Source organism: Colobus angolensis, unplaced genomic scaffold, assembly GCF_000951035.1.
Source record: "Colobus angolensis palliatus isolate OR3802 unplaced genomic scaffold, Cang.pa_1.0 Scaffold254, whole genome shotgun sequence".
In the NCBI taxonomy this organism is placed as follows: domain Eukaryota; kingdom Metazoa; phylum Chordata; class Mammalia; order Primates; family Cercopithecidae; genus Colobus; species Colobus angolensis.
The window spans coordinates 1934506-1951129 of NW_012115755.1; the positions used below are offsets into that span (position 1 = coordinate 1934506).

General features: G+C 41.3%; 1 protein-coding gene across 1 annotated transcript in view; it reads left to right on the plus strand.

The window, feature by feature from the left end:
* NSD1 (nuclear receptor binding SET domain protein 1) overlaps positions 1-16624 on the plus strand; it is a 192127-nt gene that overhangs the window by 61012 nt on the left and 114491 nt on the right. The window contains exon 2 of the mRNA XM_011946890.1: positions 8159-8294. Coding sequence (XP_011802280.1) covers positions 8159-8294 — 136 coding nt within the window. The remainder of the gene's footprint in view (positions 1-8158; positions 8295-16624) is intronic.

Consider the following 16624-nt stretch of genomic DNA (forward strand, 5'->3'; position numbering starts at 1 on the left):
TTAGCCAGGATGGTCTCGATCTCCTGACCTCGTGATCCGCCCATCTCGGCCTCCCAAAGTGCTGGGATTACAGGGTTGAGCCACCGCGCCCGGCCATACTCATTATTTCTAACTTTTTTTTTGACCTTACTGAATCATCTATTCTTTTGTTTTCTTTAACCATCCTCACTTACCTCCATCTTTCTGCTTCCCTTCCTAGCCTCTAGTAATCATTTTTCTGTTGTCTATCAGCAGGAGTTCTATTGTTTTAATTTTTAGTTCCCACAAATAAGTGAGAACACATGAAGTTGGTCTTTCTGTGCCTGGCTTATTTCATCTAACATAATGATCTCCAGTTCCATCTATGTTGTTGCAAATGATAGGATCTCATTCTTTTTCATGGCTGAATAGCACTCCATTATGTATATATACCACATTTTCTTTCTTTATTCATCTGTTGAACACTTAGGTTATTTCCAAGTCTTGGCTATTGTGAACAGTGCTGCAATAAGCATGGGAGGGCAGGTGCCTATTTGAAATACTGTTTTCCTTTCTTTTCTCTATATAGCTAGTCATGGGATTTCTGGATCATATGGTAGCTCTATTTGTAGTTTTTTGAGGAACCTCCAAACTGTTCTCTAGATTTGTACTAATTTACGTTCCCACTTTTATGCACATCCTTGCCAGCATTTATTATTTTCTGTCTTTGGATAAAAGCCATTTTATCTGTTTTAGATGGTATCTCATTACAGTTTTGATTTGCATTTCTCTGATGAGCAGTGATACTGAACACCTTTTTATATTCTTGTTTGCCATTTTTATGTCTTTTTGAGTATTTTCTATTCAGGTCTTTTGTCCATTTTTAGGAAAACTGTTTAATTTGATTGTTATATTTTTCCTTTAGAGTTGTTTGATATCCTCATATATTCTAGTTATTTGTTTTGGGTTTTTGTTTTTTTCCCTTGGAGACAAAATCTCACTCTGTCACTTAGGCTGGTGTGCAGCGGCACAGTCATGGCTCAGTTCAGCCTTGACCTCCCAAGCTCACGCGTTCCTCCCAGCCTACCCTCCCAAGTTACTGAAACTACAGGTGGGAGCTACCATGTCTGCCTGGTGTGTGTGTGTGTGTGTGTGTGTGTGTTTGTGCAAGGATGGGATCTCGCCAAGGTTGATCTTGAAATCCTGGCCTCGAGCGATCACCCACCTTGGCCTCCCACAGTGCTAGGATTGCAGGCCTGAGCCACCAGGCCTGGCCTTTTCTTGTTTATAAATGAGATTATGTATTTATACTTGGCTTGATTTGATGACCTTATTCTTAAATATGGGTCGTTTAAACTGTGGAAAAGTTTTAGTAGGCTTTGGATATCATATAAGTCAAGCATCTAAACAGGTATGTTTTTGTCTTGTATATTGCTATCATCTCTTTATAACAACTTAATTTTATGGGAGTTTTTGGTAACTAAAACAATAACTGAGTCCTTAGAGTTGCGATAATTTCTATGATGATTGTTATGTAAAGCATTAGTGCTTCCCCCACTTCCCCTCGTCTTTACCTCAAGTTGTGTATCACTATAGATTCTCAGGAAGTTTTTAAAAAAAACTGTGGCTGGGTGCAGTGGCTCATGCCTGTAATCCCAGTACTTTAGGAGGCTGAGTTGGGTGGATTGATTGAGCTCAGGAGTTTGAACCAGCCTGGGCAACATGATGAAACCCTGTCTCTACAAAAAATATATAAATGCCAGGTTCTGTGGCTCACGTCTGTAATCCCAGCACTTGGGAGGCGGAGGCTGGTGGATCACCTGAGGTCAGGAGTTCGAGACCAGCCTGGCCAACATTGCGAAACCCTGTCTCTACTAAAAATACAAAAATTAGCCAGGCATGGTGGCGGGTGCCTGTAATCCCAGCTACTCGGAGGCTGAGGCAGGAGAATCCCTTGAACCCAGGAGGCGGAGGTTGCAGTGAGTCGAGATCGCACCATTGCACTCCAGCCTGGGGGTGAGAGTAAGACTCCGTCTCAAAAACACTCAAAAAAACAAATATGTATATATACACACACACACACACATATATATAATATACTTAATATCTAATGTTATATATATATGTAAATCACTCTGGTGTGGTGGTACGCGTCTGTAATCCCAACTACCTGAGAGCCTGAGGGGGAAGGATTGCCTGAGCCCAGGAGGTAGAAGCTACAGTAGGGTGTGATCGCACTACTGTACTCCAGCCTGCATTACATAGGGAGACCCTGTCTCAGAAACGAAAAAGAAAAAATTGTTGCACTATGGCTATTTTTTAATATTTAGCTCAACTGTAATTTTTGGATATGTCTGGGAAGAGATTGATATCCAAGGACTATGTTCAATTTACATCGAAATAGGAAGCATATCCCATATGACCAGGAAATAGTTGAACCAGTTTTAGGTTTTTTTTTTTTTTTAAATCCTCAGAAGTGCAACATAGGTTTGATTTGTAACTGTTGCTAGAAAAATTCATTAGTGAAAGTAAAGATCTCATCTAAAATTCCTTTAAACAGAGCTTTTGGCTCAAGAACCACTTCTTAGTTAGAGCTGTAGAGATGTGTTAAGCCTTTAATGATTTTCGAAGCTGGTAGTGATGAGCTTTTCTGGGTTAGTTTAATGTAAAGTGATACAACATTGTCAATGAAATAAAGAAGGAATATAAGCTGGCCGCGTTGGCTCAGGCCTGTAATCCCAGCCCTTTTGGGAGGACAAAGTGGGAAGATTGCTTGAGACCAGGAGTTAGCAGCCTGGGGAACACAGGGAGACCTTATCTCTATTAAAAATAAATCTTCTGGGTGTGGTGGCATGTGCCTTTAGTGCCATCTATTCGAGTTGCTGAAATCAACATGCCACTGCACCCCAGTCTGGGTGACAGACTGAGGCTGTCTCTCAGAAAACAAATCAACAAACAAAAAGAAATAATGGGAGGTTTTAAATCTAGTTAGCTTTTAGGTTGGATTTAAAACACTTTGCAAACAAATTCTAGCCATATTTATTTCTAATGCAAAAAACATGGTCTTTAGAGTTATTCAGATAATGGATTTAAATTCTAATCTTTACAATTTTGACTTAACCTTTTTTTTTTTTTTCTGAGATGGATTCTCTGTTGCCCAGCCTGGAGTGCAGAGGTACGATCTCGGCTCACTGCAACCTCCGTCTCCCAGGTTCAAGCGATTCTTCTGCCTCAGCTTCCCAAGTAGCTGGGATTACAGGCACCCACCACCATGCTTGGCTAATCTTTGTATTTTTAGTAGAGATGGGGTTTCACCATGTTGGCCAGGCTGGTCTTGAACTCCTTACCTCCGGTGATTCTCCCATCTCAGCCTCCCAAAGTGCTGGGATTACAGCCATGAGCCACCGCACTCGGCCTGTGACTTAACCTTTTTGAGCCTCAGTTTATCTGCAAAATTGAGATAATGCTATATTGTAAGGTTGTGAGGGGTAAGCAAGATAATGTATGTATATTAATTTTGGGGGGCTGTTGTAACACAGTACACAAACTGGGTGGCTTAAACAGCAGAAATTCTCTCTCAGTTTGGGAAGGCAGAAGTACAAACTCAAGTTGTCAGCACGTTGTTTTGAGGACTGTGAGTGTTTATCTCTTCCCCCTGCCCCTCTCCTAATGTCTGACCTCAGGCTTTCCTTGGTTAATAGATTGTGTTCCGTCTGTGTTTTCACGTTGTCTTCCCTCTATTTGTGCCTGTCTTTATTTCCAATTTTCTCCATTTTATTAGGAAACAGTTGTATTGAATTAAGGCCCACCCTTGTGACTTCATCTTGATCAACTGCAAAGACCCTACTTCCAAATAAGATCATATTCATAGCTACTGGGTTATCTTGTATGTATGTTTATCTTGTGTGTGTGTATGGTGGCAGTGTACACAGAATTCAGCCCAATACCATATATGAAAAGGCTTAGCACCGGTATATTATTTCCAACTAAACCTATAGACATATTAGAAAAAGCCATTCTGAAATCTGTCAATCCTGCCAGTCTAAGCCTGGAAGATGCCACTTCTTTACTCACATCTTCTCTAATCTCTTTTCCCAAGTGTCTTGGGATCTGGAATTGTGACTTATTTGTCTTTGTGTCTCTTGTTGAGCTTTGTACATAGGTGTTTACTAAGTTTGTGTGTAGTTAAATTATGGGCTTAAAAGGGTTTATTTTGGCATCTCTCTCTGCAAGATAAAATTTTTAAGCTGGTCTTAAAGTCATCTTGCTTTTTTAAACCCTGGTTCTTATTTCCACTATTTTCATGTTTAGAAGCTTTTCTGTGGTCTGGAATTCTTGCCTGTTTCTAAGTTTATTTATTAAGATCAGTTGGATTTGGTTATTATTGTCTATGAATGAAAGTATTAATGTATATTTATGTAGGTGTATTTTTCCAGTGGGTTTGCATATATTATTTGGTCATGTAAATTTTTCAAGATAGAAGGAAGTAAATAGGGGTTTGTTAAAATCTTTACTCATGGTACCATCAATTTAACGAAACTTAAAAACTTATGTTTCTCAATGGCCTTGTTATTTAAAAAAATTTTTAAGGTCATCATTATTGCTTCAGCGTAGTTTATAGTGGATCATATAACATATAGTGTATGTATAGCTGTTTTATTATCTTTAATATATGACATCTTCACTTAGCATATTTCATAGAGTTGCCATAGCATAATTTTGTTTTTTGGTTATATAGGTGAGAAGTTTCTATGTTGCCCAGGCTGACCTTGAACGCCCAGCCTCACCTCCTTATGCACCAGGACAACGGGCCTGAGCCACCGCAGCTCCCAGCATAATTTTTTAAAACAGATCTCTTGGTGGATATTAACTTTTGTCATTAAAAAACAAAAACAAAAAACTGCTTCAACAGCTTGGGCAACGTGGTTATATTCCATATCTAGAAAAAATAAAAAAATTTTCCAGGCATGTTGGTGAGCATTGGAACGCTGAGATGGGAGGAAGGCTTGAGCTCAGGAGGCGAAGGTTGCAATGAGTGAAGATTACATCATTGCACTCCAGCCTGGGAGGCAGAGTGAGAACCGGTCTCAAAAAAAACACACAAAAAAACCAACCAAACAAAAACCTGCTTTAAATATCTTACCCTATAATTAGGAATTATAGGAAATTACTTTGAATTATTTTTGGGGGTTAAAATACTGGGAGCTGAATTACTAATTATTTGTTTTGATGGTTTATTATAGAGCAGGTGTTACTTTCCCAAGTTTGTGGCTTAGGAAACTGAGGCCAAGGTGACACAGTTTGTGATGGAGTCAGAAGAGAGGATTTATTATTGCTTTCTCTGGTTCTGTGGTTCTGGCTATTGTTTTTACCTGATACCACTGACATGTCTATTGAATGCATGTATTTTATGATTATGCTTCCAAAAATGCAATGTAATCTTTTTGTAGAAGTTCTCTGAGGAGAAGACAGCCAACACCATGTGCTAGATTGGTTATGGTTAAATTTGTCATAAAGCATATAATAATAATGAGGTTTTATTTTTACTGGATAACAGGAGAGTGGTTTAAGAATTTAGGCTCTGGAGTTATATATCTCCCCAGGTTTGAATCCTTGGTTCTGTCACTTAATAACTATGTAACCACAGTCATGTAGTAAAATATGGGTAACAATGTATTTAAGAGGAACAGTGCCTTGCATGTAGCAAACATCATGTTACTTAATGTATTTGAAGTCATTTAGAACTTGAATAAATAAGCAAGCTCTCTATTTAGCAGTGATTGCCAAATCATATTTAAATAATCAAAAATCAAGGCCGGGCGCGGTGGCTCAAGCCTGTAATCCCAGCACTTTGGGAGGCCAAGACAGGCGGATCATGAGGTCAGGAGATCGAGACCATCCTGGCTAACATGGTGAAACCCCGTCTGTACTAAAAAATACAAAAAACTAGCCGGGCGAGGTGGCGGGCGCCTGTAGTCCCAGCTACTCGGGAGGCTGAGGCAGGAGAATGGTGTAAACCCGGGAGGCAGAGCTTGCAGTGAGTTGGATCCGGCCACTGCACTCCAGCCTGGGCAACACAGTGAGACTCCGTCTCAAAAAAAAAAAAAATCAAATTATATCATAAATTTATTGGAACCTACTCAGATTGCAGTTTTCAGTACAGATAAAATATTTGTCTTTCTCATTGATTCTTGGCATCTCTTAAAGTTTCAAAGTCAATTAACTTTGAAGTCATGTTCTTTTTGAGAATTTACAAATTGATAACCATCAAAATGGTCCCTTAGGTTTTTTTTTTAAGGCAGATCTCGCTCTGTAGCACAGGCTGGAGTGCAGTAGGCATGAACATGGTCCACTGCAGCCTCGAGCTCTTGGGCTCAAGCAATCCTCCATTCTCAGTCTCCCAAGCAGCTGGGAGTACAGGTATGCACCACCATGCCCAGCTAATTTTTTAATTTTTTGTAGAGATGGGGTCTGACACGTTGTCCAGGCTAATCTCAAACTCCTAGGCTGGAATGCTCCTGTCGCCTCAGCCTCCCAAAGTGTTGGAATTTACAAACAAGAACCACAGCATCTGGCCCCCTTAGAGCTTTTTATTTTATTTTATTTTATTTTATTCTTTTTTCTTTTGAGGCAGAGTGTAACTCTGTCACCCAGGCCGGCGTGCAGTGGCGCAATCTTGGCTCACTGCAACCTCTGCCTCCCGGATTCAAACGATTCTCTTGTCTCAGCCTCCTGAGTAGGTGGGATTACAGGCATGGGCCGCCATGCCTGGCCAATTTTTTGTATTTTTTTCTCGTTTCAGCAGAGACGGGGTTTCACTGTGTTGGCCAGGCTGGTCTCAAACTCCTGGCCTCAAGTTATCTGCCCACCTCGGCCTCCCAGGGTGCTGGGATTACAGACGTGAGCCACTGTGCCTGGCCACTTAGAGCTTTTTAAAATAAAGTTAGACATAGTTCTTGTTTCATTTTCTAGTAGCTCTATATATATGGGAACTAAGCCCAGTTTTTTTTTTTTTTGAGACGGAGTCTTGCTCTGTCTCCCAGGCTGGAGTGCAGTGGTGCAAACTTGCCCCACTGTAAGCTCTGCCTTTTGGGTTCACGACATTCTCCTGTCTCAGCCTCCCAAGAAGCTGGGACTATAGGCGCCCGCCACCACATCCAGCTAATTTTTGTAGTTTTAGTAGAGACGGGGTTTTACCATGTTAACCAGAATGGTCTCGATCTCCTGACCTTGTGATCTGCCTGCCTCGGCCTCCCTAAGTGCTGGGATTACAGGTATGAGCCACCGCGCCTGGCCTTTTTTTTTTTTAAAGAGTCTCTCTCGGTCGCACAGTCTGGAGTGCAGTGGCTCTCAGCTCACTGCAACCTCCACCTCCCGGGTTCAAGCGATTCTCCTGCCTCAGCCTCCCAAGTAGCTGGGTGGGATTACAGGTGCCCGCTAACACGCCTGGCTAATTTTTGTGTTTTTAGTAGAACGGGGTTTCACCATGTTGGCCAGGCTGGTCACGAACTCCTGACCTCAGGTGATCCACCCACCTTGGCCTCCCAAAGTGCTGGGATTACAGGCGTGAGCCAATGTGCCCAGTCAATCCCAGTATTTTTAATGAGATTGAGCTTCTGTGAGTATTTAGAAGAATACTTTGCTATTTTCTCTGAGGCTTATATCTGAAAGTAAAGTGTTAGCTGGGATTACAGGCGTGTGCCACCACTCCTGGCTATTACTATTGTTAATATACTAATAGAAATATTGATTTGAAAAGCATATAGAGTATCACATGCAGAAGGGTCTGAAATCTCTTAATATTATTAAAAATGCTTTCTATAATTTTTTCTCCATTTTTTTTCCCCCTTTGTGTTTTGATCCAAGGACTAGATCAAGGATATCTTTTCCTTGGGATGATTTTCTTTATTGTGTTTGTTTTTAGTTCTTTAAAAATAAAGCCAGCTTAATTTCATTTTCAGAATACGGATAGACTCATTATATAAAACAATTATAAATTGAGAACTATGTATAAAGGGCTATGTTATGAACAATTAAGATGAAATAATTTAGTTGTACTTATTTTGTAATTCTTTTTAGACTAGAGTGTTTTCATTCTCAATTTTTCATACATTGCTTTTTCAGAAGGCTAATAAGAATGATAATGCTTATTCAAAAGATTTTGATTCTTACCGATGTCCCATGTTTTGTCTGTCTAAAGTGTCAAGCTAAGAAAAAGTCTACGCCACTGAAGTATGAAGTTGGAGATCTCATCTGGGCAAAATTCAAGAGACGCCCATGGTGGCCCTGCAGGATTTGTTCTGATCCGTTGATTAACACACATTCAAAAATGAAAGGTAATACTTGCAGTGATTATACATGTTAAAGGCAGTTGCCTTTAGAATAATTCAAATTTTGTTATCTTTAATAATAATCTATTTTTTTCCTTGGAGCATTTTGTGAATGAATTGGTATTACATATTTTATCTTTTGGGGCTTTTAAAAGTTTGTTTTACTCTATGATTTAAGCCTTCTTTCTTTCTTTCTTTTTTTTTTTGAGACAGAGTCTTGCTCTTGTTGCCCAGGCTGGTCTGTGGTGGTGCAATCTCAGCTCGCGGCAACCTCTGGCTTGTGAGTTCAAGTGATTCTCCTGCCTCAGACTCCTGAGTAGCTGGGATTACAGGCCCCTGCCACTACACTTGGCTAATTTTTGTTTTTATTTTTGATTTGTTTTGAGACGGAGTTTTGCTCTTGTTGCCCAGGCTGGAGTGTAACGGCGTGATCTCGGCTCACCGCAACCTCTGCCTCCCGGGTTCAAGCAATTCATCTGGCTCAGCCTCCTAAGTAACTGGGATTGCAGGCATGTGCCACAACGCCCAGCTAATTTTGTATTTTTAGTAGAGACGGGGTTTCTTCATGTTGGTCAGATTCGTCTGGAACTCCTGACCTCAGTTGATCTGCCTGCCTCAGCCTTCCAAAGTGCTAGGATTACAGGCATGAGCCCTACACCAGGCCTAATTTTTGTATTTTTAGTAGAGATGGGGTTTCGCCATTTTGGCCAGGCTGGTCTTGAACTCCTGACGTTAGGTGATCTGCCTGCCTCAGTCTTCCAAAGTATGGGGATCACAGGCGTGAGCCACTGCGCCTGGCTGATTTAAACATTCTCAGTTATTCTGTTGATGCCAGGAAGGTGTTAGGCCATTTCTCTAATGTTTACATTGTCCAGAATCACCTTTTAGTATATTTACATATTTCTACTTTAATCAGGTTTGTATCATTTTTGATAATATAAATCTGAAACAATTGTAAATGGTTCTTATGAATAATTTTGAAGTTTAAAATTTTGATTTGGAGTATTTCCTTTAAATGCTATTGTTTATTTTTCAGTTGATTGTTGTGTTTGAATCTCAGGTACCTTAGTTATAAATTACTCTAAAGGATGGGGCTGAAACTTGATTTATTTATTTATTTTTTTATGTTATGTTATGCTATGTTATGTTATGTTATGTTATTTTTTGAGAAGAATTTCTGCTCTGACTCCCAGGCTGGAGTGCAGTGAGTGGCATGATCTCACCTCACTGCAACCTTCACCTCCTGGGTTCAGGTGATTCTCCCACCTCGCTTCCCAAGTAGCTGGGACTACAGGCACCTACCAGCATGCCTGGCTAATTTTTTTTTTTTTTTTTTGAGACGGAGTCTCACTCTGTCGCCCTGGCTGGAGTGCAGTGGCGCCATCTCGGAGTGACAAGCTCCACCTTCTGGGTTCACGCCATTCTCCTGCCTCAGCCTCCCCAGTAGCTGGGACTATAGGCACTCACCACCACGCCCAGCTAATTTTTTTGTATTTTTAGTAGAGATGGGGTTTCACCGTGTTAGCCAGAATGGTCATGATCTCCTCACCTCGTGATCTGCCCACCTGGTCTCCCAAAGTGTTGGGATTACAAGCATGAGCCACCACGCTGGGCCAGGTTTTGTATTTTTAGTAGAGACGGGGTTTCACGATTTTGGCCAGGCTGCTCTTGAACCCCTGACCTCAGGTGATCCTCCCTCCTCAGCCTCCCAAAGTGTTGGGATTACAGGCGTGAGCCACTGCACCTGGCCTGAAACTTGATTTGAGCTGTCCTTTTTTCTATTAAGATGGCAGTGATTTTATTTTAGTTTTAATATATGTATTTTAGGTTCTGAAAGTCAGATGTTGATGAGATTCAGAAAAATCAGCTTACTCTCTACTTTGCTGTGATCTGCCACGTTCTTCACTCCTTTCAACAGGCAACCAGTTGATAATTAATTTTTGTTGTTGTTGTTTTGTTTTGAGACGGAATCTCGCTCTGTCACTTACACTGGAGCGCAGTGGCGCAATTTCGGCCCACTGCAACCTCTGCCTCCTGGGTTCAAGCGATTCTCCTCCTGCCTCAGACTTCAGAGTAGCTGGGATTACAGGTGTGTGCCACCACGCCCAGCTGATTTTTGTATTTTAGTAGAGACGGGGTTTCACCATGTTGACCAGGCTAGTCCCAAACTCCTGACCTCAAGTGAACCACTGGTCTTGGCCTCGCAAAGTGCTTGGATTACAGGCATGAGCCAGCACACCCGGCTAATATTAATATATTTTTATATATATAATGTTTTTTCGTGTAAATTATATTTTTATTTACATGACTAAATGTATACTTCTTAGTCATCTTCCACATCTTTCCTTTATCACAGACAGAACACTGTATATTTTGCAGCTTGCCTTTTCCACTTTGTGGAGATTTTTTTCATATTTTTAATTATTTGTTTATTTATTTATTTTTCTGAGACAGAATCTCATTCTGTTGCCTAGGCTGGAGTGTAATGACATAACCGTGCCTCACTGAAGCCTTGATCTCCAGGGCTCAAATAGTCATCCAACCTCAGCATCCTGAATAGCTGGGAACACAGATGTGTGCCACCACACAAGGCTTTTTTTTTTGGGTGGAGATAGTGTCTGCATATATTGCCCAGGCTGATGTTGAAATCCTGAGCTTAATAAGGCATCCTCCCACCTTGGCCTTCCAGAGTACTGGGATTACATGTGTAAGTCACCATGCCTCTTTTTTTTTTTTTTTTTTTTAGAAGGATGGTTTCTCCAAAGTAGAATTCCTGGATTTGATTTTGTATTTTGAATAGTGAAGTGCCTAAAAACCTTTATAAATTTTAGTTTCTTGGCTGGCTGCAGTGGCTCACACCTGGAATTCCAGCACTTTGGGAGGCTAAGGCGGGCAGATCACCTGAGGTCAGGAGTTTGAGACCAGTCTGGCTAACATGGTGAAACCCTGTGTTTACTAAAAATATAAAAATTAGCCAGGTGTGTTGGCATCCTCCTATAATTCCAGCTACTGGGGAGGGTGAGGCAGAAGAATTGCTTAAGCCCGGGATGTGGAGGTTGCAAGTGATCCACGATCACACCACTGCACACCAGCCTGGGCGACAGAATGAGACTCTGTCTCAAAAGAAAAAAATAGTGAGTTAAAAATTTGATACCTTGAGTAGGCACAGTGGCTCATTCCTATAATCCCAGCACTTTGGGAGCCCGAGGTGGGAGGATCACTTGAGCCCAGGAGTTTGAGACCAGCCTTGGCAACACAATGAGACCCTTTCTCTTTAATTAAAAAAAATTGTTGATACCTTATCCTTAGTGACCTGTCTGGATATTTAAATTCTACTACTGGAAAACTTAGTGCTCCTTTTCTAACCTCCTGTCCCTATGACTGCTGGTTTCTTACTCATTAGGGTGTATCTCTCTCTTCGTCTCGCTTTTGATTTAGGGTCTCGCGGTATTGCCCAGGCTGGAATGCAGTGGCGTGATCATGATTCATTGCAACCATAGCTTCCCAGGGTCAAGCAATCTTCCCTCCCATGCCTTCCAAGCAGCTGGGACTACAGGCATTCGCCACTATACCTGGCTTAGTTTTTAATTTTTTTATAGAGACAGGGTTTTGCCTTGTTGCCCAGGCTGGTCTGAAACTCCTGGGCTCAAGTGATCTGCCCACCTGGGCCTCCCAAAATGCTTGAGATTACTGGAGGGAGTTACCGCACTCAGCCTATTTATAATGTTTCTTATGCACACTAGTTCAGTCCATGCTATTTATTTGACAAAAATAGTAAATACCGTGTATAGATTGAGTACTCGGCTAGGTTTTGGGATTCGTTATTGGGCCGTACATCAATACTGCTTGCTGTCATAAGAAATTAGAATCTAGTATAAGGGTCAAGACACCAGAAAATAATCACATGCATTATTACTTAACTGAGAAGTCTATCCAAGGAATACTTTTGATGCCTGTTCAGTGACGTAATAGGGATAACTGACCTGGACTTTTCATCCAGTGGTGTTTGCTCCTAAAGTTTTCTCTGATCTGTTACTTGAGAGGATGAGTTGGGAGTTAACTAGGGAAGAGAGAAGAAGATGGTTCCAGGAACATCAAATAGTATGTGCCCCAGCCCTGAGAAATCTGCAGCTCTCAGAGTAATGGAGGGTGGCACAGTATGAGGCAGGAAAGTAGGTATGGGACAAAGTGTTCAGTGCCATGTTGACTTTGTTAAAACTTTTTGTTATTTTTATCTCAGTAACAATGTATATAATTAAAAGGTATTTAGCAGGAACTGCCATGATCTGATCTGTTCATTTTAAAAATTCACTGTGGCTGGATTTTTGAACATGTGTTAGAGGGGGACCACAAATAAGTAAAAAGAGACGGTTAAAGAAGTCATTATTAGTGATTATGGTGTGATGAAAATTGTGAATAGAAAATAAAAACAGATTAGGAGGTAAAATGCATGTGATGTAGTAATGCATTGGATAATGTTGAGTGAGGGAGAATGAAGTCCTGAGGCTTTCAGTTCTCAGGTTTCCGTATCACAGGATGGCTCCCATGTTTTTAGCTTCATCGCTGGATGGATGTGTAGATTGTCATTTACTGAGAGAACACTGGAGCATCTATAACTCAGAAAGGACATATTCTTGTTCATATTAGTTAGAGCCATGGGCAAGGCATGGGTGAAATTTTTTGGGACAGAAGATACTATGAGACAAAAGGTACATTGAGGAACACATCATTTGACATCTATATGGAAGAGACTGAGCTTGCTGAAAAAGAATGATGAAAAAGAATCAGATGAAACAGAGATGGAAAAGGAAAAGTAGTAGAATGTGACTAGAGTACAGTAGTATGTACTGGAGATATGTTCTAAGATTCTCAGTGGATGTGTGAAACTGGGTAGTACTGAATCCCATATATGCAATGTTTTTCCTGTACATACATACCTATTATAAGGTATCATTTATAAATTGGGCATTGTGGCCAGTTGTGGTGGCTCACGCCTGTACTCCTAGCACTTTGGGAAGCCGAGGTGGGCAGATCACTTGAGGTCAGGAGTTGAAAGCCAGCCTGGCCAACATGATGAAAACCCGTCTCTACTAAAAACACAAAAAATTAGCTGGACGTGGTGGCGGACGCCTGTAATCCCACCTACTGGGGAGGCTGAGGCAGGAGGATTGCTTAAACTTGGGAGGTGGAGGTTGCAATGAGCCGAGATCATACTACTGCACTCCAACCTGGGCGATGGAGCAAGATTCTATCGAAAATAATAATAATAATAATAAGTAAATAAAAAATGGGAATTGTAAGAGATCAATAACAACTAATAATAAAACAGAGGCCAGGTGTGGTGGCTCACGCCTGTAATCCCAGCAATTTGGGAGGCTGAGGCAGGTGGATCACAAGGTCAGGAGATTGAGACCATGCTGGCTAACATGGTGAAATCCCATCTCTACTAAAAATACAAAAAATTAGTCGGGCGTGGTGGCAGGTACCTGTAGTACCAGCTACTAGGGAGGCTGAGGCCGGAGAATGGCGTGAGCCCGGGAGGCAGAGCTTGCAGTGAGCTGTGATCGCGCCACTGCACTCCAGCCTGGACGAGAGTGAGACTCCATCTCAAAAAAAAATAAAAAAATAAAAAAAATAAAACAGGGTCGGGCGCAGTGGCTCACGCCTGTAATCTCAGCACTTTGGGAGGCCAAGGCGGACGGATCACGAGGTCAGGAGATCGAGACTATCCTGACTAACATGGTGAAACCCCGTCTCTACTAAAAAAAAAATACAAAAGGTTAGCTGGGTGTGGTGGCGGGTGCCTGTAGTCCCAGCTAATTGGGGGGCTAAGGCAGGAGAATGGCGTGAACCTGGGAGGCGGAACTTGCAGTGTGCAGAGACCGTGTGCCACTGCACTCCAGCCTGGGCGGCAGAGCGAGACTCCGCCTCAAAAAAATAAATAAATAAAAATTAATTAATTAATTTTAGAAAAAACAACAATTATACTGTAATAAAAGCTATGGGAATCTGTACCCTACCTTCAACCCCAATAGTTTATTGTACTGTATCACAGGTAACTGAAACCATCGGAAGTGAAGTCGCACATGAGCCGGGACCGCTCTAGTTTAAGAAGGACGATGTGATCAATTTTGCTGAGTGTTGCCTAGAGAGCAAATAAAATGTCCATTAGGGATAAGAACAATCTTTTCTATTGTTGTTGGTTTGATTGAAGTAGAAGTTAGATTGGACTGATTTGAGGCAATGGAGACAGAAATAGAGAAGGGAGGATGCTGCAGGTAGGTATATAGGATTCAGAAGGATTTTTGTTTTTTGTTGTTATTTTTTATTTCAATATTCTTATTTTTGAGAAAGAGTCTTGCTCTGTCACTCAGGCTGGAGTGCAGTGGCACAATTATAGCTCACTGCAACTTCCATCTCCTGGGCTCCAGCGCTCCTTCCACCTCAGCCTCCTGAGTAGCTGGGACTACAGGTGTGCACCACAACACTCGGCTAATTTTTGTATTTTTTGTAGATCTCCCTGTGTTGCATGAACTGGTCTTGAACTCCTGGCCTTAAGTGATCCTCCCGCCTTGGCCTCCCAAAGTACTGAGATTACAGGTGTGAACCACTGTGCCTGGCCAACAATTTATTTTTGACTCTAGAGACAGGGAAGTTTTAAGATGAAGGTGCTAGCCAATTCGGATCCCAAGTGAGGGCTGTCTTCCTGACTTGTAGATAACCACCTTGTTGCTGTGTCCTCATTTGGCAGAGAGAGACAGTACTCACTCTGGCATCTTCTTATAAGGAGACTAGTTGCATCATGAGGTCCTCTGCATCATGAGGGATCTATTACTAATCTAGTAATAGTGTTTAGTATTCTTAGTATATTTAGTGTATAAAATTAGTAAATCTAATTATTCCAAAGGCCTCACCTATAAACATCAACATATGGGGGGTCCAAGACTTCAGAATAATGCATTTCAGGAGGACACAGACATTTAGTCTGTAATAACCCTTTTTCATCCTTCTGGAATGACAGTTTTATTAACTCTGAGTTTTAAATTGTCATCAGTAAACTGAATTCATATGCATAGTGATAGTCTTTATCCTGTCTTTAGGTTTATATACTCAACCCCATACTTGAAGTTTTCACCAGGATATCAATTTGAAAATACATTCATCACCCTAACATGGAACCCCATACTCTTTAGCTTCCTCTGTCTCCATCTTTCCACACCCATACGTGTTTGCCTTAAGCAACCACTAATGTACTTTCTGTTTCTGTGGATTTGCGTATTCTGGACATTTTGTATATAGTAGGTCCCCAATTTGAGTTAGAATTTTTTGACCTTACAATGGTGGGAAAGCGATACACATTAAATAGAAATGGTACTTCGAGTTACCTGTAGAACCATTCTGTTTTTCACTTTCAATGTAGTATTCAATAAATTATACAAGATACCCAGCAGTTAATTTTAAAATAGGCTTGATGTCAGAAATTTTGCACAACTGTAGACCAGTGTAAGTGTTCTGAGCATGTTTAGCGTAGGCTAGGTGTATTAAATACATTTTCTAATTATTCTTTTTTTTTTTTTTTTTTTTTAAGAGTCAGGATCTTGCTTTGTTGCTCAGGCTGGAGTGTAGTGGCATGATGTCAGCTCACTGCAGCCTCTGCCTCTTGGACTCATGTGATCCTCTCGCCTCAGCCCCCAAGTAGCTGGAACTACAGGCAAGCGTCACCACGCCCAGCTAATTTTTAAATTTTTTTTGCAGACAGGGTCTCCCTGTATTGCCCATGCTTGTCTTGAACTCCTGGGCTCAAACAGTCCTCCTGCCTTGGCCTCAGAAAGTATTCATATTATAGGCGTGAAGCCATTGTGTCTGGCCAGCCTTCATATTCAACTTAATATTTTCAACTTATAATGGGTATGTCATGGAGCATCTGTGATTTGTTTATAATTTTTCCACTAATCTATCGTGCTCCTCAACTTACAATTGGGATAGGTTCCCACTAGGAATGCATTGGTTCTGATTTTTCCCATATCCCCACCATTGGTTATTTGACTTTTAAAACATAGACAAAGCATAAATTTAATTTTGTTGCTGTTGTTGTTTTTTGAGATAGTGTCCCGCTCTGTTGCCCAGGCTGTGGCAGGATCTCAGCTCATTGCAACCTCTGCCTCCTGGGTTCAAGCAATTCTCCTGCCTCAACCTCCCGAGTAGCTGGGACTATAGGCATGTGCCACCACACCTGGCTAATTTTTGTATTTTTAGTAGAGACGGGGTTTCACCATGTTGGCCAGGCTCGTCTTGAACTCCTGACCTTAAATGATCCTCCTGCCTCGGCCTTCCAA